Source organism: Arachis hypogaea, chromosome 9 (assembly GCF_003086295.3).
Source record: "Arachis hypogaea cultivar Tifrunner chromosome 9, arahy.Tifrunner.gnm2.J5K5, whole genome shotgun sequence".
NCBI classification, from domain to species: domain Eukaryota; kingdom Viridiplantae; phylum Streptophyta; class Magnoliopsida; order Fabales; family Fabaceae; genus Arachis; species Arachis hypogaea.
This window is the reverse complement of record NC_092044.1, coordinates 99226183-99249754: the sequence shown is the minus strand read 5'-3', so window position 1 is coordinate 99249754 and position 23572 is coordinate 99226183. Positions and strand designations below refer to the sequence as shown.

Below are 23572 nucleotides of genomic sequence, written 5' to 3'. Positions count from 1 at the left end.
GTAAGGCGAACTCGGATGGTCCGAATTCGTGTCCTTTTTTTTGTTTTTTCATGGTTAACCTAGTCGAAGGGTCCGAGTTCGGTAAAGATGCTGATATAAAAGTGTGAAGTGAACTGGTGGGAGTTTAGTGGCGTCTTCCTCGTTCTTGAATGGCAGCTTCTTCTTTCTTCTATCTGGTTTTTTCAGTTTTAACTTTGAAAATCTAGTAGTTAAGACTAATGTTATGCTTTTTTTGTGGTGAGTGAGAAAAAATGAGTGACAGAGTATTACTAAAAATATACTATTTTGGTCATATTTTGTTACAAACGACTGAAGGAGTTAAATTTATTTGTGAAAACCCACTATATGTTGTTATTCCTTTTATTATCTCATTTGAAGAGCTGAAAGGTGTAATATGTGAAAAGATTGATTCTGAGAGGGCAAGAAAGATATCGTGTATACTATACAGATATCCCATACCGGTGTTTGGTGGATTCGTCCAGTATCAAACCAAATATGTGACGGATGAAGCGAGCATGCAGGAGATGTTTTCAATGTATATTGAAAACCGGTCTCAGATCTCATTCATCGAGTTGTATGTTGAGTTTGAACAATCTGAGGCTGACCGGAATATTCTACGCGAAGATTATAATAGTGACAGTAAAGAAGAGTTCGAAAGCAACTATGAATTTGTTGCTCCAAATGGAGATGAAGATCAAGGTGACGGAACCATGGCCCCAGATGTGACAGAAGTGGCAAATGCACTCGCGAACGAAGTACTGTTTGAGGAGCCATCCTTCATGCGAGTTTTAGACCTGGAAGCCATGCATGTTTCGGAATATCCAGAATATATGACTGCAGGTACGTAAACGTGGTGTTAGTCCTTTTTTAGTTAGACATTGATTGAGTTATGAGTAAGCAAGTTTATATTTAGCGTTATTTAGCATTATTTAATCTTGCGTTGAATGTCGTAGTTGTCAGGATCGAACCAGTGCTCGAACTGTTCAGTTGTATTTGTTTTTTTTTTTTACTTTTATATGCTAGAAGTATTAATTAGAAAATAATAATTAAATTGTCTATAGTAAGGTTATTACGGATTGCATGAGTTTGTAATAATTATTTGCACTGGTTCTATCCTTTTTACGGAGCAAACCCCATGAACCGGACCGGACCGGTCCAGTTCATTTGGTTTGCCGGTCGAACCAGCCTGATCGGTCCCGTTCGTTTGGTATGCCGGTCGAACCGGCAAATCCGGTATGGTTTTTAAATATGCTGCTGATGTTATTTTTTTTGTCTGGAGTGACATTATAACAAGTTGTTAGGTTTGGAGTTATAGCATACTGGATTAAGTGAAATTTGATTAACCTTTACAATCATTTTTGAAATATCTGCGTGTTAATGAAATTTTTGCTGTGTTTGTTGTCCCAGCAGAAATTCCTATTGTCGAAGACGGTGAATTTGCCGTAGGTATGGAGTTCAGTTCAAGAGAAGCTGTTATTAAGGCGGTAAAAGACTATAGCATACGATGAAGCGTAGACTACCGGGTGTTTGAGTCTGAGCCGTTGACATTTTATGCCAAGTGTACACAGTATGGGTCAGGGTGTGATTGGCTTATTAGGGTTAGCTTGATCAGCAGGAAGTACTGTTGGGTTATAAGGAGGTATAATGGTAGTCACACATGTACAAGAGCCACCATTTCACAGGATCATTCGAAGCTGGATTCTATCACAATTGCAGAAGCAATAAAGCCACTGGTTGAGGCTGACCCATCCTTAAAGGTAAAATCGGTTATAGCAGAAGTGCAATCGAAGTTCAACTACACCGCCAGTTACCGAAAAGCATGTATGGCTAAGCAAAAGGCAGTTGAAAAAATATTTGGTGGTTGGGAGGCATCGTATGAAGCGTTGCCAATATGGTTTGAGACCATGTGTCACAAGGAGCCATCAACTGTTGTCTATTTTGAGACTATGCCTGCATATCAAGGGGATGAGTTGGTGGGTGATATTCGGGTAATTCATCGTGTATTTTGGAGTTATTACCCTTGTATTAGGGCATTCAGACATTGTAAGCCAATTGTCCAGGTGGATGGGACTCACTTGTACGGAAAGTATAAGGGTTGTTTGCTTGTGGCAGTTTCTCAAGATGGCAACAATAATATCGTCCCAATTGCGTTTGCTATTGTGGAGGGAGAGACTTCTGATGCATGGCATTTTTTCCTTAGTAACCTGTGTCAACATGTTGTAACTCGTGATGGAGTGGGTCTAATATCCGACAGGCACGAATCCATAAATGCAGCTGTGGAACGCAGTAACGGAGCGTGGTCACCTCCAAGAGCTTTTCATATGTTTTGCATCAGGCATATAGAGTCAAACTTTTTGAGAAAGTTCAAGGCACCGTACCTCCAAAAATTAGTCGTCAACATCGGTAACCATTTATGAAATTTAAGCAATTTATTAATATATTTTCCTTAAATAAATCTATTGACCTCCATTTCTTTGCTTTGCATATGTTGTGATCTACCAGGATATTCTAGGACGGTGTGGGAGTATGAGGTGCGTTACCAGCGGTTACGGGAACGTGGCGAGGCGTACACAAACTGGTTAAACCGAATTCTTCGCGAGCAGTACGCATTGGCCTTTGATGGTGGGTACCGATGGGGCACATGACAATGAATTTGGTGGAGTGCATCAATTCAGTTTTGAAGGGTGCACGCAATCTCCCCATTACTGCTCTTGTGAAGGCAACATTCTACAGGCTAAATGATTTATTCACCCAAAAAAGAACGGAGGCGGAAGCAATGATCAATGCTGGTCATGTCTTCTCTGATATCGTGACCTCGAAGTTGCATGCAAACCAACTTGCATCAGGAAATATTCAGGTTAGTTTCCTTGACCGCCAGAATGAGGTCTTTAAGGTTCGTGAGATGCCAAGCAGACTGGAGTTTGCAGTCGATCTACGTGGCCTACGATGTGACTGTGGTGAGTTCCAGGTGGACAGGATCCCCTGCAGACATGTGTTCGCATGTTGTGCCAACCAGCGACTGGATTGGCAACTGTATGTGCATGATGTGTATAAGATGGACCAAGTGTGGCGGGTGTACCGAGCAAGGTTTAGGCCACTAGGTAATCCTGCTACATGGCCTGCTTACAACGGACCTCGTTCATATCGAATCCGTACCTGAGACGGGTAACGAAAGGTCGCCCAAGGATGACGCGCTTTCTGAATGAGATGGACACGCAGATGTTACGTCGTCCTAGGCGATGTACTCTATGTGGGGTTGAAGGACATAGTCGTAGCAGATGCCGTGAGTCAGCTGGTTCGAACACCAACAGAGGTGTCCCCTAGGTTCACAGTTTTAAGATGATATTGTATAATATAACCTGAATGAGCAAATTTAGTTAACATGACCTGCTATATGTAACCTTATAATTTATGACAATCTAGTATTATAACATATCTGTGGCATTATATAATATGATGGTTAATATATCAATACATCAATATCTGTATGAGCATATTAAGATTTTATGAAACATTATTACATACTCCAGATGATTAATACATCAATAATATCACTACAACATAAGCACAATAAACATACAATATAATCTGACCATTAGTACAATTGATTATTACATAATGTCCAACATAAAGAAATTACTCTAAACATTACAAATTACACTAAAAACTACATAAAGTCATTAGTACATAATTTTTAACATATACAAATTACTCTAAAAAAAACTAAACAACTACTTTCTCATTGTCCACTTTACATCCTTCACAAAGTTCTTGCATTTCTTGGCCACTTTTTTAAAGACAGAGGGAGTGAAATGATTAGCGCTCCGACGTGGGGGATCGATCCGTAGATTGTAACCTTTGACGTTGTCATCCGAACTGTGTGCCTGACCTGTATACAATTAAGGAATAAACAACTACATGCAGCATATTACATATTCATAACCAACATAGATACAACAAATCAAGAACAAAAAGCCAAAAAGAGATGCCAATTATGCAAACAAGATACATTCAAATATGGAATACGTAAAGCAAAATATTTAACATAATACCATCGTTACGAGATTCTTCATCCTCATCGAACTCTTCAATTTCATCCTCCTCATCATCATCCTCTTCATCCGGGTCGTCTACTAGATACGTATCATTTTCTCGTTCGAGTATGTTAGTGTCTTCCTCAATGAGTCCCATGTTAAGACGGTTAGGATTTTGACTATTAAGGACACCGCGTCCACCCTCACTCCTACTAGAGTCGACAGATACAAACCCTCCAGAAGCAACGGATGAGGTATGGCCTGGATACCTCGCATCCAACGAATACCTGCCTGGCATGAACTCAGGCTGATGGCCATATTGTGACTGTGCTGCATCTGCAGCCATAAACCCAAGTAACTGGCTAAAAGAACCTCCTTCACCTGTTTCAAACTGTGACATACCCCAATATTGTTGCTGTATTGAAAATGATGCGGTGAACTGTGTCTGAGGTAGATACTGGGTTGAGGGCTGGGGTTGTTCTTGTGGAGGCGGATTTGGGAGTGACATATGTGGCTCCTACTCTTCATTGTCCTCATCTATATCTTGACTACCCTCATCAGTATCCTAATTACCCCCATCCATATCATCATTACCCGCATCCATGTCCTGGTTACCTTCATCATTCTCTTCACCCACAAGATTCGACAAGGATAAGCGGTTTCCATATTTTGTACGGTACCAGTTCATGTAACTATCCAATGGATGCTGTGAAGGCATGGGAAGCTCAGAAAGAACGTAGTGATACCTTTTTGTCCAATGCATCACCCAATTTGAATGACTCGGTGCCGTGGCCCAGTTAAGATTCATAGGACCAGTCAGAACCTCTCTATGCGCCTTATCCAAATTCTGCTCTGGATTAGGTACTCCCTGAACGAAACCGAACTGTCGCCTGACCCTATCAGTGGCATGCCACACGATACATTCAAATGACACTAATGAAACTATAGCGCTCCAGACAACTGATTGCATGTAGATTTCAGCAGGAATTATGTTTGGATCGACACGATCCACAGCATAAGCAACCCAGACAAACTGGAAAATAAGGGATACTCATCATTACAACCCACAATTCAAATAAAAATAACAATGCATCATGTTTTTGTCGAAAACTTGTTAAACTAAAACACACCTGTCCTTCCTGAAGTTCATCAAAGGCCTTCCTAAAGTGAGCTAGCTTCAAATATCTAAATCGTCGGTCACCACGCTCCCAGTTATGCCACCTAATATGATGTTCTCAATTAGCTCAACTGAAGTTTAAATATCAAGAAACGGGTACATTGTAACATAATATTACCTGTTTGCTAGTGGAAAACTGCGGGGTTCTCTAGGAAGAGGCGATAGATATGGCAGTCGGATCCAAGCCCAACCGAGCAGAAGTGTTAGTGGACCATCTATTTCCTTACAGTTATAACGAGATGCCCTGCATAACGCCCTGTAAAGGTGTGCTAGGCATGCCGAGCCCCAACTATACTGTCCAATATTGACAAAGTCACGGAGCAAGGGTAGAAATTTCCAATGCACACCTGCCCCTGACTTATCCTCAAACAGGATCGTTCCGATCAGCAACATAATGTGGCACCTCACATACCTCTGTATATTTATTTCATCAGTCAATTCTAAATTCTCTTTTAGATTCCTCAACCACGTCAGTTTTATGCAGCTAGATCTACAGTCCTCCTTTCGCGGTGCAACGCCAAACTGAAGCAAACACTCCGCCTCCATGGCTTCAAAACTACTCATTGTCATCCCTATTACTGGAAGACCATCTGTGGGAAGACAAAGAATTAAAGCTACATCTTCAAGTGTCACGGCACATTCACCAATGAGAAGGTGAAACGTATGTGTGTCTGGGTGCCAACGTTCGATTAGAGCATTTACCAATGCTTTCTGACACTGCACTATCCCAATCTGAGACACATGATAGAACCCGGTAATTCGCAAATGATCATCTACCCTATCGTTGTACCGATCCGGAGGAACTGGATGGTCACATGTCAACATTCTTGATTTCTACAAAAAAACATAACAACTTACTAGTCAGATAATTAACAATTACTAACTTACAATCATCAATCATTTTACTTAATCCTTATATAACTAATTCTTCTAACTTCTAAAATTATTTAATTAATCCTAAAAGTTATTCATAACTGCAAATGAAACTCATTACAAATACATATATTCCTAATCAATATTCTCAACAATATTACAACATCTAGAATAAAATCGAATGTTAATTACTCTTTTGTTAAACATTTTTTCTTCCATAATAAAAAATATTAACAATCAGTATATGCCATCATTCATATTCTAACAACGGTAATAATTAACTTGCTAATAATAATTACTAAAATTAAAAAATTTTAAATATTCTCATAAAGTAAAATCTAACATGCTTTAATTAAAAAAATCTTACTAATCATTCAGCATTAACACTTTCTCACAATAACAATAACATTAACATTTAACTACATCCATAACAGTTATAGTTAATTTTTTAAAAATAGATTTAAATAAGATTGGCTTACACTTAATTATAATAAAAATTAATAAAAAATTAAAAAAACAATAACATTATCTAGTTATTAACTTAATAACCATTCTGTTTATCTCTCTATTACAATCAAAAACACAAAACCTAACAACAATAATCATAAAAAATTACCTAATCATGATATATATAAATAATTAATAATCTATGAAAAAAGTTTAGAAAAATCTAACAAATTATCAAAAATTAGTCATAATCATTCTATTTATATTCCACAACTACATGTCTAACAACAATCATAATAATTAAATTTTAAATTTTAATAATTATTAACATAAAAAAATTTATAAAATTTAAAAAATTTTAAAAAAATACTTACATAATCAGGATCACTGAGATAATGAACAATGTGAAGCTCAGATCGATCAACATCTTTAACTTTATATTTTTTTGGCATTGTTGTTGCTCCTCCACCATGCAAAACCCAGTAGAGAGAAAGGAAGAAGAAGATGAATCTGAGAGTGAAATGTGAGAGAGTGGTGTATTCGGATAGTGAGAGAGGGTGAGGTTATTTCTCTGTTTTTTACAATGCACCGTCTATGCATCTGTTGGGAAGCGACGCGTGTTACCTTTAAAGCGAATTCGGACCGTGCGATTGGCCCTTTGGAAATCGGATGGTCCGTGGACTTGATCGAATTCGGAGGATCCGAGTTGCAGACTTACCTGAGACAAATGCATGAAACTCGGACCGTGCGTGTTGTGTGTGGAACTCGGAGGGTCCGAGTTGCTTCACCCCTGACACCACAATTTTGTTAAGCACTTCCCACCCCCATATCATATTCATACACCATCTTTGGAGGCATATGTAAAATAAAAAGCGGAAGTTTACAACGATAGCATTACTTTAGTCAATTAATTTAAAAATTAACTAATAATTAAAAGCTAATGAATATTAGAAAAAATTGAAACTAAAAATAATAAATATAATCAAAATCTCAACTAAAACAACATTTAAAAGTAAAATAAATAAAATTGAATTTAAAATATAGGATTTAATATTTATAATTTAAGTTAAAATTATTATTTAAAATTTAAAATTTAAAATTTAGAATTTTAATTTAAAATTTAGAATATAAAATTTTAAAATTTACGGTGGGTGAAGGCAACAATAGAATGACAAGATAATAATTGTTATTTATAAAAAGATAAAATTATTTGACTATATATATTCTCACATTTTTAAATCATTTGAGAATTTATTTATCATACATATTTTTTATTTTTGTTTTTATCAATGATATAATTTTAAAGAATAAGTACTATTTTGATACTTAAGATTTAGATCAAAATCGAAATTATTTTTAACTTTTTTTTATTTAAAATAGTCCCTAACATTAAATTTAATATTAAAATCATTCTTTTGAATATAATACTTTTTTAAATGACAAAAATACCTTTTATTTTGTTTCAATGACATCACATTCACTATCGCATCACTCTCTGCCTCTCCATAGTCACCACCACGTTAACAATATCATACTTCAAATTCTTTACATTTAATAACATCAGTAGTCGAAAAATGTTTATTTTTTTACATACTGGTATAATTTTGGTTTAATACTCAATCATTAGATTTTATGGTATTTTTTAAAATTGTGGGAGTAGGACAATTTTTTAGTATTACATTAAATTTTTTCAATATACAAAAAAATTATATACAATACAAGGGGCGTATTGTCAATACAAGAGAAGTGTATTGTCCTATTCCCACAATTTTAAAAAACACTATAACATCCAATGATTGAGTATTACACCAAAATTTTTTTAATATACAAAAAAATTAATCGCAAAAAAAACTTTTTCAAATTCAACAACAAAGTATTTTAATGCTTTATACTTTTTCAAAATAAACAATAAAAAAGCCAGAACCACATATCATCATTACTGAGCAAAGCAAAGCATTTTAAAGCATTTCTATAATTTTTTTTGTCAAAAATTCTTTTTCATGTTATATTGCAAACAAATCAACACATAAACCATTATTGAGCCTAGATTGAGGATCCAAATTTAAAATTATTAAATCTTAATTTAAGAAAATAAAGAACATCAACTCTAACACAAATTACGTATAATGGAGATGGCGGTTCAATTGTATTGTGGTAGTGACAGCAAATGCAGACAGAAACATTGTGCTATAGAGGCAACAACGGATAGCACTGAGGAGGCGGCACAACACAGAAAAGCTGCAGTAACAGGAGACAACACAGTGGCAACGGTGCAATGAAGAGGGAGGAGAGCGGAAAAGAGGCGCGGGCGGTGCTCCTGAAAACGCGAAGAGAGACGCTGGTGGTGTGACATGGGAGAAGAGGGATAGCCAAATTGCTTGAAAACAGTCAACGGACGAGACGGAAGAAGATATTGCATAGAGTTTGGAGTGACATCATGGAGGTAGTTCCGACAGCAATATGATGACTTGAGAGGAGCAAAAATTCGGAAAGAGATAATTTGAGATAATGAAAGATGATGGAGGCCGGTGATTGAAGATGATGGAAGATGGTGACGGTGGAAAGATGAGGAATTTTATCTGATGGTGACAGTGAAAAGATTGATGATGGAAGATGAGGGATTTCATCTTGTTGAAGATGATAAGAACTTTTTTTTAATTGTCAAATTTTATAAAGAGTAAATTTGTCAAGAGGATAATTTTAATCATGGTTCTAAAATTCGGACCGGACTGGTTAGTCAAACTGGTTCAACCGAAAATCGATGAGTAAAACGGTTCGATTCGCTGTTTATAACCGCTGGAGGAAAAACCGTTTAAAAACTGCCGAACCAACCGGTTGGATCGGACTGGTAACTGGCACGTTCGAAAAAAACGACGCCGTTTTGTTGATTTGTAAAAAAAAAGGAAGTAGATCCATTCATGAACCAAGTCACCAACCCCCCTTTCTTCCCCCAATCATTCGTCACTCCCTGGAGAATTCTGAAGCAAAGGAAAAACCCTAGCCCTTCATCGCCGCCGCCGTTCCCAGGTCCTCAGCGCCGCCGCCGTCTCCAGGTCCTTAGCATCACCGCTTCTTCCTCTTCCCCATGTCCGGAACCGAGTAGCTCGGCACGTCGTCTTCATCTTCTCTGGCTTCTCGGCACGGAACCCAGGTTAGTGGCTTCTCGTCTTCATCTTCACTGAATGCTCGGTCTTCTTCTTGGTTTGAACTTTGAAGTTCTGAAGTTGTTGTTCTTCGGTCTTCTTCTTCGTTGTTGTTCTTCTTCAATTCTTTAATTTTCTGTTTTGTAAAAAAATTGTAATTTTTTTTGTTCCATTTTTTGTAAATTGTTATTCTATTTGTTGGTTCCTTATGGTTCTAAGATTTTTTTCCAAATTTACTGATGGCTTGATGGCTGTAAGATTTTTTTGTTAGTCTGTTACTCTATTTTAGTTTTTTCTAATTGCTCGATGACTCTGATAGTGTTTTACATTTTTATTGTTTTACTAGTTGCTAATGGCTCTTAATTTTTTTGTTCAAATTTGCTAATGGCTTTGTTTTATAGTTGCTGGTTTTGCTGGGTTTAGTGTTTTAGAATGTTTTATAATGTGCTAAAGTTTGTAATTGCTCCTACCGTCCATCCGTTGATCTCGGCCGCTGTCTGTGCTCTCCAACTCCTACTTTCTTATTCTTTTTTCTAGGTTCATTGAAGATAAAATTGGTTGAATTTTTTATTTTTATTTATTTTCTAAAGCAGATATAGATATGCTGTAATTTCTTCTAACTCCTATTCGTTAGCTCTGATTCCAGAGTCTTTATTTGTTCTACCAACAACAGAAAACATAAACAAAAAAGAGAAAAAATTGACCCTTTTTCATCCTTTGGTGGAATTTTGAGACTAGAATATGAAAAATTCTATTTTTGTGGCCCCCGTTGAAAAAAATGAGATTCTTTATATCTGGATCTTTTTGTACGTCATTTATGGATAAATGTATGGTATCTGTGTTGATAACTCATATGTTCATGATTTTTTAGTATTAAGATATGTTTCACTTCTTATTTGAAAGTTTTTAATTAGATAGATAGATAAATAGATAGTTAGATAGATAAGAATAGATTAAGTTGAACAAGCTAATAGATTAGCTGTTGAAAAATATCATAGAGTTCTTAGTATTTTGTCTCGATCAAGGGATCAAGTTCAGAATAGAAATTTAATAGTGGAAACTGGTGAAGCTGTGTTAAGATTCAAGAAAGTTGTTTCTTTGCTTCACAATGGTTTTGGGTCATGTAAGAGTGAGGAAGCATAGAAAGCTTCAAGTGGTACTCTCTCAAAGTATACTCTTAGATAACCCAAATTTGCTTCAAGAACAACAACCACCTTAATCATGATTAATCAAAAAAAAGTAGTGATGCTGCCTACAATTTTGATCATCTTTATTAATTTTTGAAAAAGGTTGTTGCTCTTGTGTAATTTATTATTGTGTTATTGTGATTTAATTATTGATGTTGTTGTTGCGTAATTGTTATTGTGATTTAATTCTTTCTTCGGATATTAAAGATTGATTGTTAATATTTTTATGTTCGTATTTTTTTTAGGATGTTGATTTATAATTTATTTATTATTTTATTATAAACAATTTTTTTGGCTGAATTATGGTTGAACTGATTAAACCAATAAACAAATAAATTAATGACTAAAATAGTTTGATGATCGGTCCGATTTTTAAAACCTTGATTTTAATATTAAATGTAATGTTGAAAACCATTCTAAACAAAAAATTTAAAAACAATTTTAATTTTGACAACAAATTTTAGAGACCAAAATAATATTTATTTCTAATTTTAAAATATTATTTTAAAATTTATCCAAAACCAATATATATTTTATTATAAAATAAGAATATACGTCATCTGACACGCACTTAATTTTTTTATTTTTTATTTTTCTAGTCTAATTTTTATTGATCCGAATAATATAAGAAAAGAATCCAACTTTTTGTTGTTTTTTTTTCTTTTCATTTTTTTTCACAACCAAACAAAGACTTAAAAGATTTTTTTTTCAAATATCGTCAACCAAATTTTGTTTTAAATAATATATATATATATATATATATATATATATATATATATATATATATATATTCTCTCTATACATACAAAGTTTTTTACAAATATTAAGTTCAATCAAATTGAACAATAAAATTTAGGTGAATAAATAAATAAAAATAATTTTTATTAATATTAAACTAATTTAATTAAATTTAGTTTAAAAAAAAGCTCATACATATAACATTATTCTTCTTGTATATCCTCTATCTACGGCAACAGATTACAATATACGCATACTATTAAAGGCAACAAATTACACTATAGGATAATTTTGCATGTGCTTATGAATTCCTCTACTGAAAAAATAAATAAATAAAGGAGGCGCAAGTATACGTGACAGGTGGCATTAATAAATTCCATGTATGTATAAATTTTTTTCTCTTTTGATGAGCCAAGTACTCAAGTAGACAAGTAGCATGTACCCTTACATTAGAATTCAAGAGAGAGGGAGAGAGCGATATAAAGCATGAAAGAGAAAGGCCAGAGGGAAACAGCTTGTGTTTCTGACACCAGAAGATCGAACATTGAATCCGGAATTCAAAACTCAAAGGGAGTTTTCTTTTTCCAATTAAAAACAAGACTAATTTTACGGTATTTTTTATTTAATGTTTAATTTTTATTTAATTTATTTTTATAATAATTTTTAAATATTTTAAAAAATTTTAAACTTTTATAATTTTAAATTAATATTAATTGTTTAATTTTTTTAACAATTAGATAATAATTTTTAGATATTATAATAAATACTTAAAAATAATAATTTAATTATAATCTGTTTTATTTACAGAAAATTTAAGGATATGTATTATAATAGTAACTAATTTTTTTCAGAAATTAGTTTGTATATAGAAAGTAAATTGGTGTAATTAACTAATATTAGTCACACAACTAAAAATAAGGAGTTTAGTCACGAAAAAATTTGTGATTAAACTCCAAAAAACTGTGGCAATTATGCTTTCGTAACAAATGAATATCCGTGATTAAAGAGGGTGATGCGTTTTTAATTAGCCACGTTTTTTTATTCCAATAGCCACAGTTTTAACACCTGTGGAAATATTTTGTTAGTCACAATTTTAACACGTTTAGACACATTTTTTTCGTGGAAAAATAAAAGGATGCATGCTACACTTTATCCGTAACAAAATCGATCAGGCCGGGCTTTTTTGCTACACTTTTTTCATGGCTAACGATAAAAGTTAAATTAAGAAAAATATCATAATAAAAATGCTCTTTAATATAAAATTACATCATATAATTTTAAAAAAATTAATCACATTTCTATACGCATTATCTATAGTATAAAAATATAAAATTAACAAATACTTAGTATTGAAAAGCAAATATCCTAGATTAATGTATTTAATGTTAAAAATATCCAAATAAAACTATTACAAAATAAATATCAAACTTTGTTAAAATGATACAGAAAACTGAAATTTTGAAAGTACCAAAATAATGAATTTATCAAGCACTCCATTTCTTGTTACAAAGATAATCCACATGCAATATTTTCAGGTAAATAGCAAAAAATACACATAACTTCCGCCACTGAATAATACACCTGTCGATACTCCAGTTGCTTTGTGTACTCTAATAAAATCTGCTAAGCAAGATAGAAATCAAGAGTTAAAAAATTAATAGGCCATGATTTAACTCCTTCGAAGATGATAAAAAAATTAAAGTACAATACTTACTTCTCAGATGTAATTTGCAGCTACTTTGTCGTCTTCAGTTGTCAAAATGCTAATTAGTAACTTAGAATCTATCTACAACCAATAACAAAAGAAAGAATACATATTGAAATAACAAAAAAAGGTCTAAAATTAGTTTTCATTGTTGACTAAAAGAAATATATAAAAAAACAAAATGAAGCCATGAAAATTCTCTTTGCAATTCAGGTATACCAATAGAATCCGATTCCACGGATTTAGTTTGCTTCTTCGGTGAATCAAACTGATGGTACTCGAACTGCAAATTATGGTCCCCTGTTCTCTCACAAAATGTCTGGTGTGATTGTACCCAAAACCTAAACAGGAATATCTTAAGCAAAATAGATTTGTTCGGAAGGTTAGTTAGTTTGATTTGAGTACAGGAGCTAAGAAATTACGATAGGCAGAAACTGAAGAAAATGTTATTAGCGAAAGGGGTTAGCTGCATGTTATCAAACTTGAATCCATTGCAGGAACTAATAAAGAGGGATTTGGAGAATAGTGGGAGGGAGTTATTGATAAGACTGGATGAGTGGGTTATTAAATAAAAGTTGCGCTTACCATTGTCGCTCAAAATTTCATTCATCTTATTATAGATGTTAATTTGAATTTTGTTTAGTGAAGTAACTATAATTTTTTAATTTAGAGTAAAATTTAACTTTAATAAAAAAATATCAAATTGTAAAATTTATAATTTTAAACTATATTTCAAAAATTTCACCTATTAATTAGAATTTAGAATTTTTACTCGGTAAATTTTAAAAAATGGCATCAGTAAAAATTAAAATAGATCAACTTAAAACTTAAGAATTTGATACCTTCAAATTGAAAAAAAATAAAAATTTTGTACATAAGTTAAAAAAGAACTCTCATAAAATTAATTTTAATTTATTTTTTAAATTAAATTAATAAAATATAGGTATAAAACTAATATTCTAAATTTTAAAAGTTGGAATTCTGCTTATTAATGTTGCCATAAATTAATAGTGAATAATTAAATTAGTTATTATTTCAATCAATCATAGTTAGTATTTTTTACTTTCTTGAATTAGTTAGAGCTATTTTATCAAAGATAAATATGTATTCTTTTTATAATTTTAACATTCATTTTTAATTAAATCATTTTATTTCATCATTAAAGTCTCTAAATTAATGCATACGATAAAATTGGGCACCGAAACTATATTTGACGAAAAAGAACACACACTAAAAATGTTACAACTAAAAAATACAAATATTGAAATTGTATGTATATAATTTAGTCTCCTTGATTACATTACAGTCTGATTTTTATACAAGTAATGAATAACACAACCATGTTAAAAAAATTACTGTTAAATCAAAAAGGAGAAATTAATCAAATCAGCGGATAGCTAGTACTAAGTAAAAAAATACATGATTCAGAGATATGGCCGAATTTAAGAATCATACAAAGTGAGAAAATTGCACATCATCAACAACATCTAAAATAAAACCATTAGCATACTTTATTAATTTTTCAGTGGTAGCACTCAAAAGGAGGGAGAAGAAACCAACAATTGAAGAATTGGAAAAGCCTACACCTGATAAATCGAATTTACTTTAGGTTAGGATTTAAATTTGGAAAAAGTATAAATTGCATAAAAATATTGAAAAGGATGGAGGAAAAAACTAAATTAAGCGCAGGATTTGGAAGTGAAAATCGTTCGATTTTGCCACGATGATAATTGAGTCTGTGGCCATTGAGAGAACTCATCTCAAGTTAACCACGAACAAACAAAATCGTCAAAAAACTTCACAAAATTTGGCCATAGAGATACAAGTCGTTGCAAGTGGTTATCACGATCATATAAATTTGCCACTGTTTTTAGTTCGTGGGTATCTTTCCATTGGTAACGTCCGTATTTCTAGTAGTGTCATTTGTAAAATTTTCATGTATCTAGTGATAATATATTGGCTTATTTTTTATATAGAAATATTATTGGTATTTTCAATGGAAATACATATATTTGGTGTATTTGCAGATTAGTGAATGTATCAGTTGGGTAACTGTAACACGTGGAAGGCGTGCTCAGTCAGCAATAGGGACGTGCTGCCAACATGTGGGGGCGTGCTGCTAACACGTGGAGGGCATGCTGACTCAGCATATGGGGCATGTTGTCGATGTGTCGCACTCTGATTCGTTGGCGATGCAACACGTGATTTGTGTGTTGAGTGTTCTCTCTATATAAGACAAAACTTGATACCCTTTCATTGCGAAGAGAAGAGTTGTTTGAGTGTGTTTTTAGTGTGATGGAGGGTACCCCAAATTTGGTGGTATATCAAAAATGCAAAATTATACGGAATAATCATGAGGGAGTGAGCTTTGCGTGTGAGAATCCATTTTCGTTTGTAGTTCCATACACCATGACGTTTATAGAGCTTCAGAATGGTCTCTGTCAAAGCACGGAGAACGATATGTTGAAGAGAGTGAGCAATATTCTATACTGGAATCCCATTATAGTATTTAGTGGTCTAATACAGTTTGATATTATGCCGATCATTAACGAAGCAAGTATCTAGAATATGTTTCATATTCACCAGCAGGCTCAGGTGTGACAGCCAAAGATTGAGTTGTATGTTGAGTTTGAAAATGTAGAGGAAGATAAGATTTAAAATGATTCAGATAGAGAGGATGATAGAGTTGAAGTATACGAAAGAATGAACAATGATAGTGAAGAGGATTTCAAAGCTACTTATGAAGCTGGCGACGAAGATGAGGATGGTGATGTGGGAAGTGAGGCAGCAGTGGAGAATGTAGTGGTTCCTCCCGCAATTAGTCAACCGATAGACGTTCTACCTTTTATGCGTAACTTGGATCTTGACACCATGCATGTACCAGAATTCTCCAAATATGCAAACCTAAGAACGTAATAAGTGAATAATACATTTTTTTTATTTATATTTTGGATGGATCAATGAGTGATAATTTCTGTTTGTGTAGGTGTTGTTGATCCTGAGGACAGGGAGTTCAGGATCGGAATGGAATATAGTTCTAGAAAGTCGTTCGTCGCAGCAATTAGAAGTTACACTATCTCTAGAGGAGTCGACAGTGTTTATGAGTTCGAGCCATAAACGTTCTATACAAAATGCAAGACGTATGGGCGTGGGTGCGACTAACTTATCCAAGCTAGCTTGATACAGAAAAAAGGTTGTTGGGAGATACAAAGATACAACGGCTGGCACACGTGCACCATGGAAACAATTTCACAGGTTCATTCGAAGTTGGTCTCAGACACAGTTGCTGAGGCTATAAGGTCATTGGTTGAGACCGACCCGTCCATCAAGGTGAAATATATATTTGCAGAAGTCTAGTTAAGGTTCAACTACACCATCAGTTACCAAAAGGCTTGGTTGGCAAAGCAGAAGTTTATAGCCAAAGTTTTGGTGGTTGGGAAGATTCTTACCAAGCTTTGCCATGGTAGTTTTCAGTCATGGTTTAGAAGATACCTGACTCAATTGTCTAAATAGAAACACGACCCCTGTACAATGGGAGCGAGGAGGCAGACGGTGTCAGACGTATTTTGTAATTTCAATCCATGTATTAGGGCGTTCAAGCATCGCAAGCCTCTGGTTCTGGTTGACGGCACACACCTTTAAGTAAAATACAAAGGTGTACTTTTGGTTGCTGTTGCACAGGATGCGAACTAAAACATTGTGCCTATCACTTTTGCCCTTGTAGAGGGGGAAACCGCTAATGCTGACATTTTTACTCAATAATTTACGAAGGACTGTTGTTAAAAGAGCGGTATGGGTATAATCTCACACCGACATGAGTCAATTCGAGCAGCAGTAAATCGTTCCAGAGGTGATTGACAACCTCCAAGATCATGGTGGATGTTTTGTATTAGGCACATCAGTAGTAACTTCTTAAGGGCATTCAAAGTCTTGCACTTACAAAAATTTGTTGTCAGCATAGGGTATTCAAGGACGAAGGAGGAGTACAACATCGACTATAAGAGGTTGCAAGAGCGAAGACAGGCATATGCTCATTGATGTGAAGCCGTTGGACTTAGAAACTGGGTATTAGCATTTGATGAGGGACATCGATGGGGCCACATGACGACGAACCTTGTTGAGTGGATTAATTCAGTGTTGAAGGGCGTCCGAAATCTCCCTGTGTTGGCGCTCGTCTGAGAAACATATTATCAGTTAAATGAGCTATTTACGCAAAAAAGTGTCGAAGCTCACGATCGCAAGCGTGTTGGATTTACTTACTCTTTTTTTGCACAACAACGGATAGAAGCAAATATGCAACGTGCTAGAAATATAGTTGTACATCGGTTTGATAGACAAAATGAGGTGTTTGAGGTGCGTGAAATGCCTAATGAAAAGGTGTTGGCAGTTGATCTTGCACGACAGACGTGTGACTATGAGCACTTTTAGGTGGAACGACTACCATGTCACCAGTGACGGATCCAGAAAATTTTGATAGTGGGGGCAAAATATATATAATATAATAATAATTTTTATAATAAAAATATTGTGTTTACATAAAAATTTGTTATCAAATTATTCATTAATCATTATATATTTATAATAAATAAATACATGTATTGTTTAATTTATTTTTAATGTGTATTTTTTATTTCAATATGTACACAGGTGGTTATTTTCTTTGTACATATAACATAATTAGTCTTTAAAATATCTAATTTATAAATTAAAACACTAAAATAGTATTTTAAATAATAATATATAATTTAGAATTTTATTATTTAGGTTTTGTATTTTAAAAATCAGTTATGGCTAGTATTATTCCAAGTCTTATTGTTTAACTTAGTTAGACTTAGTTCATAAAAAGATTTAGATGTGTAGTAATACTCTTATATATATATAGTAAATACTTATTTAGAAATTTACTTATCATACAATTAGAAGCCAACTCTTATTGAGATTCATAGTTGAGAAAGTTCTTTCAATTAATGCAATTGTTATGAAAAAATTAAAACTAATAACAAAAAAAGATAAATAATACTCTTTCGAGTCAATTTCTAAGAAAAAATATAAATTTCATTTAAATTGAGAATTGATTATTCTAATGACATCTAATAAAAAATTCTTAAATTGACTATGAAGTACAAAAAATTGAATAAAAAATAATTGTTAGATCAAATTAATAATTTAGTGGGGACAAATAAATATTATTATCATATACTACTCAAAAAAATTTCAAATTGTAGTGGGAGCTGGTGCACGAAATTGTGATTATCAATGGCGCCATCAACATGGTACGCTCAATTGCAATCTCAACTCTTTATCACAACTTCGCATAACTAACCAGCAAGTGCACTGGGTTGTCCAAGTAATAAACCTTACGCGAGTAAGGGTCGATCCCACGGAGATTGTTGGTATGAAGCAAGCTATGGTCATCTTGTAAATCTCAGTCAGGCGGATTCAAATGGTTATGAATGATTTATGAATAAAGCATAAAATAAAGATAGAGATACTTATGTAATTTATTGGTGAGAATTTCAAATAAGCGTATGGAGATGCTTTGTCCCTTCCGTCTCTCTGCTTTCCTACTATCTTCATCCAATCCTTCTTACTCCTTTCCATGGCAAGCTGTATGTAGGGTTTCACCGTTGTCAGTGGCTACCTCCCATCCTCTCAGTGAAAATGTTCAACGCGCTCTGTCACAGCACGGTTATTCAGCTGTCGGTTCTCGATCATGTCAGAATAGAATCCAGTGATTCTTTTGCGTCTGTCACTAACGCCCCACAATCGCGAGTTTGAACCTCGTCACAGTCATTCAATCCTCGAATCCTACTCAGAATACCACAGACATGGTTTAGACCTTCTGGATTCTCTTGAATGCCGCCATCAATTCTAGCTTATACCACGAAGATTCCGATTAAGAAATCCAAGAGATAAACATTCAAGCCTTGTTTGCTTGTAGAACGGAAGTGGTTGTTAGGCACGCGTTCATAAATGAGAATGATGATGAGCGTCACATAATCATCACATTCATCATGTTCTTGGGTGCGAATGAATATCTTAGAACAAGAATAAGCTGAATTGAATAGAAGAACAATAGTAATTGCATTAATACTCGAGGTACAGCAGAGCTCCACACCTTAATCTATGGTGTGTAGAAACTCCACCGTTGAAAATACATAAGAACAAGGTCTAGGCGGCCGAATAGCCAGCCTCCCAAAGAGGGTTCAATCATAAAATCATGATCAAAAGATTCAAGTGATCAAAAGACGATAATACAATAGCAAAAGGTCCTATTTGTTGAGAACTAGTAGCTTAGGGTTTACAAAGATGAGTAAATGACATAAAAATCCACTTCCGGGCCCACTTGGTGTGTGCTTGGGCTGAGCATTGAAGCATTTTCGTGTAGAGACTCTTCTTGGAGTTAAACGCCAGCTTTTGTGCCAGTTTGGGCGTTTAACTCCCATTCTTGTGCCAGTTCTAGCGTTTTACACCAGAATTCTTGACCTTACTAGGAACGCCTGTTTGGGCCATCAAATCTCGAGAAAAGTATGGACTATTATATATTTCTAGAAAACCCAGGATGTCTACTTTCCAACGCAGTTGAGAGCGTGCCAATTGAGCTTTTGTAGCTCCAGAAAATCCACTTCGAGTGCAGGGAGGTCAGAATCCAACAGCATCTGCAGTCCTTTTCAGCCTCTGAATCAGATTTTTGCTCAGGTCCCTCAATTTCAGCCAGAAAATACCTGAAATCACAGAAAAACACACAAACTCATAGTAAAGTCTAGAAAAGTGAATTTTAACTAAAAACTAATAAAAATATAATAAAAACTAACTAAAACAAACTAAAAACATACTAAAAACAATGCCAAAAAGCGTATAAATTATCCGCTCATCACAACACCAAACTTAAATTGTTGCTTGTCCTCAAGCAACTGAAGATCAAATAAGATAAAAAGAAGAGAATATGCAATGAATTCCAAAAACATCTATAAAGATCAGTATTAATTAGATGAGCGGGGCTTTTAGCTTTTTGCCTCTGAACAGTTTTGGCATCTCACTTTATCCTTTGAAATTCAGAATGATTGGCTTCTCTAGGAACTCGGAATCCAGATAGTGTTATTGATTCTCCAAGTTAAGTATGATGATTCTTGAACATAGCTACTTTATGAGTCTTAGCTGTGGCCCAAAGCACTCTGTCTTCCAGTATTAACACCGGATACATACATGCCACAGACACATAACTCGGTGAACCTTTTCAGATTGTGACTCAGCTTTGCTAGAGACCCCAATTAGAGGTGTCCAGGGTTCTTAAGCACACTCTTTTTGCCTTGGATCACAACTTTATTATTTTTTTCTTTTTCTTTTCCCCTTTTTTTTCGTTTTTTTTAATTCAATGCTTTTTCTTGCTTCAAGAATCATTTTTATGATTTTTCAGATCCTCAGTAACATGTCTCCTTTTTCATCATTCTTTCAAGAGCCAACATTCATGAACAACAAATTCAAAAGACATATGCACTGTTCAAGCATACATTCAGAAGTCAAAGTATTGCCACCACATCAAAATAATTAATCTGTTATAAAATTCAAAATTCATGCAATTCTTCTCTTTTCAATTAAGAACATTTTTCATTTAAGAAAGGTGATGGATTCATAGGACATTCATAACTTTAAGGCATAGACACTAAGACACTAATGATTATAAGACACAAACATAGATGAACATAAGCATAAAAATTCGAAAAACAGGAAAATAAAGAACAAGGAGATTAAAGAACGGGTCCACCTTAGTGATGGCGGCTTGTTCTTCCTCTTGAAGATCTTATGGAGTGCTTGAGCTCCTCAATGTCTCTTCCTTGCCTTTGTTGCTCCTCTCTCATGATTCTTTGATCTTCTCTAATTTCATGGAGGAGGATGGAATGTTCTTGATGCTCCACCCTTAGTTGTCCCATGTTGGAACTCAATTCTCCTAGGGAGGTGTTGATTTGCTCCCAATAGTTTTGTGGAGGAAAGTGCATCCCTTGAGGCATCTCAGGGATTTCATCATGAGGAATTTTCTCATGCTCTTGATGAGGTTCTCTTATTTGCTCCACCCTTTTCTTGGTGATGGGCTTGAGGTCATGCCTTCTTAGTTGAACCGGCTTCCCTCTTGAATCTCTCTTCCATTGAGCGCCCTCTTCACAAATGTCTATGAGGACTTGGTCCAACCTTTGATCAAAGTTTACCCTTTTTGAGTTTGAAAGGGACCTCGGGGATCACCTTCTTCTTGGCCACAACTTCATAGAAGTGGTCTTGATGCACCCTTGAGATGAATCTCTCCATCTCCCATGACTCGGAGGTGGAAGCTTTTTCCTTCCCTTTCCTCTTTCTAGAGGTTTCTCCGACCTCAGATGCCATAAATGGTTATGGAAAAATAAAAAGCAATGGTTTTACCACACCAAACTTAGAAGGTTTGCTCATCCTTGAGCAAAAGAATAAAGAAGAGAGTAGAAGAAGAAGAAATAGAGGAGATGGAGGTGGCTTTGTGGTTCGGCCAAGGGAGAAAAGTAGTGTTTAGGTTGTGTGAAAATGAAGAGTGAAGAAGGGTTTATATAGGGGTGGGGAGAGGGGTAAGGTTCGGTCATGGATGGTTGGGTTTGAGAGGGAAAGTGGTTTGAATTTGAATGGTGAGGTAGGTGGGATTTTATGAAGGGTGGATGTGAGTGGTGAAGAGAATAGTGGGATATGATAGGTGAGGGGTTTTTGGGGAAGAGGTGTTGAGGTGATTGGTGAATGGGTGAAGAGGAGAGAGAGTGGTGGGGTAGGTGGGGATCCTGTGGGGTCCACAGATCCTGATGTGTCAAGGAAAATTCATCCCTGTACCAAGTGGCGAGCAAAAATGCTCTGTATGCCAATTCTGGCGTTAAACGCCGGGCTGGTGCCCATTTCTGGCGTTTAACGCCAGCTTCTTGCCTTTTCCTGGCATTTAACGCCAGTTTGGTGCCCCTTTCTGGCGTTAAACGCCCATAATGGTGCCAGACTGGGCGTTAAACGCCCATTTGCTGCCCTTACTGGCGTTTAAACGCCAGCAGATTTTCCTCCAGGGTGTGCTATTTTTCTTTCTGTTTTTCATTCTGTTTTTGCTTTTTCAATTGATTTTGTGACTTCCCATGATCATCAACCTAGAAAAAACATAAAGTAACAGAGGAAATATAGATAAATATAACATTGGGTTGCCTCCTAACAAGCACTTCTTTAATGTCAGTAGCTTGACAGTGGGCTCTCATGGAGCCTCACAGATACTCAGAGCATTGTTGGAACCTCCTAACACCAAACTTAGAGTTTGAATGTGGGGGTTCAACACCAAACCTAGAAGTTGGTTGTGGCTGTGGGGACTCTGTTTGACTCTGTTTTGAGAGAAGCTCTTCATGCTTCCTCTCCATGGTTACAGAGGGATATCCTTGAGCCTTAAACACAAGGGATTCTTCATTCACTTGAATGATCAATTCTCCTCTGTCAACATCAATCACAGCCTTTGTTGTGGCTAGGAAGGGTCTGCCAAGGATGATGGATTCATCCATGCACTTCCCAGTCTCTAGGACTATGAAATCAGCAGGGATGTAATGGTCTTCAACTTTTACCAGAACATCCTCTACAAGTCCATAAGCTTATTTTCTTGAATTGTCTGCCATCTCTAGTGAGATTCTTGCAACTTGTACCTCAAAGATCCCTAGCTTCTCCATTACCCCTAGCTTCTCCATTACAGAGAGAGGCATGAGGTTTATGCTTGACCCTAGGTCACACAGAGCCTTCTTGAAGGTCATGGTGCCTATTGTACAAGGTATTGAGAACTTCCCAGGGTCCTGTCTCTTTTGAGGTAGTTTCTGCCTAGACAAGTCAGCCAGTTCTTTGGTGAGCAAAAGGGGTTCATCCTCCCAAGTCTCATTACCAAATAACTTGTCATTTAGCTTCATGATTGCTCCAAGGTACTTAGCAACTTGCTCTTCAGTGACATCTTCATCCTCTTCAGAGGAAGAAAACTCATCAGAGCTCATGAATGGCAGAAGTAAATTCAATGGAATCTCTATGGTCTCAGTGTGAGCCTCAGATTCCCATGGTTCCTCATTAGGGAACTCATTGGAGGCCAGTGGACGTCCATTGAGGTCTTCCTCAGTGGCGCTCACTGCCTCTTTCTCCTCTCCAAGTTCGGCCATGTTGATGGCCTTACACTCTCTTTTTTGGATTCTCTTCTGTATTGCTTGGAAGAGTACTAGGAGGGAGTTCAGTAACTTTCTTACTCAGCTGACCCA

At 35.3% G+C, this 23572-nt stretch overlaps 2 protein-coding genes across 2 annotated transcripts; one reads left to right on the top strand and one right to left on the bottom strand.

Annotated features, from left to right (window-relative positions):
* Positions 1–2647: 2647 nt before the first annotated feature.
* LOC114924456 (uncharacterized) lies at positions 2648–3160 on the top strand. The gene has a single exon (XM_029289044.1). The coding sequence runs from the start codon at positions 2648–2650 to the stop codon at positions 3158–3160; it is 513 nt and encodes a 170-aa protein (XP_029144877.1).
* Positions 3161–4599: 1439 nt separating this feature from the next.
* On the bottom strand, positions 4600–6983 carry LOC140175174 (serine/threonine-protein phosphatase 7 long form homolog). The gene is made up of 4 exons (XM_072202113.1): positions 6906–6983; positions 5330–6045; positions 5165–5255; positions 4600–5067 (listed from the first exon to the last, which is right to left on the bottom strand). The coding sequence occupies exons 1-4, from the start codon at positions 6981–6983 to the stop codon at positions 4600–4602; spliced, it is 1353 nt and encodes a 450-aa protein (XP_072058214.1).
* Between the last annotated feature and the right edge of the window lie 16589 nt (positions 6984–23572).

Bases quoted from the DNA above. Each gene is read 5' to 3' on its own strand.
- LOC114924456 (XM_029289044.1), top strand. From the start codon at position 2,648: ATGAATTTGGTGGAGTGCATCAATTCAGTTTTGAAGGGTGCACGCAAT.
- LOC140175174 (XM_072202113.1), bottom strand. From the start codon at position 6,983: ATGCCAAAAAAATATAAAGTTAAAGATGTTGATCGATCTGAGCTTCAC. The intron at 6,046-6,905 runs GTAAGTATTTTT...GTTTTTTTGTAG, and splicing joins ATCTCAGTGATCCTGATTAT to AAATCAAGAATGTTGACATG. The intron at 5,068-5,164 runs GTGTGTTTTAGT...CTTATTTTCCAG, and splicing joins ATGAACTTCAGGAAGGACAG to TTTGTCTGGGTTGCTTATGC.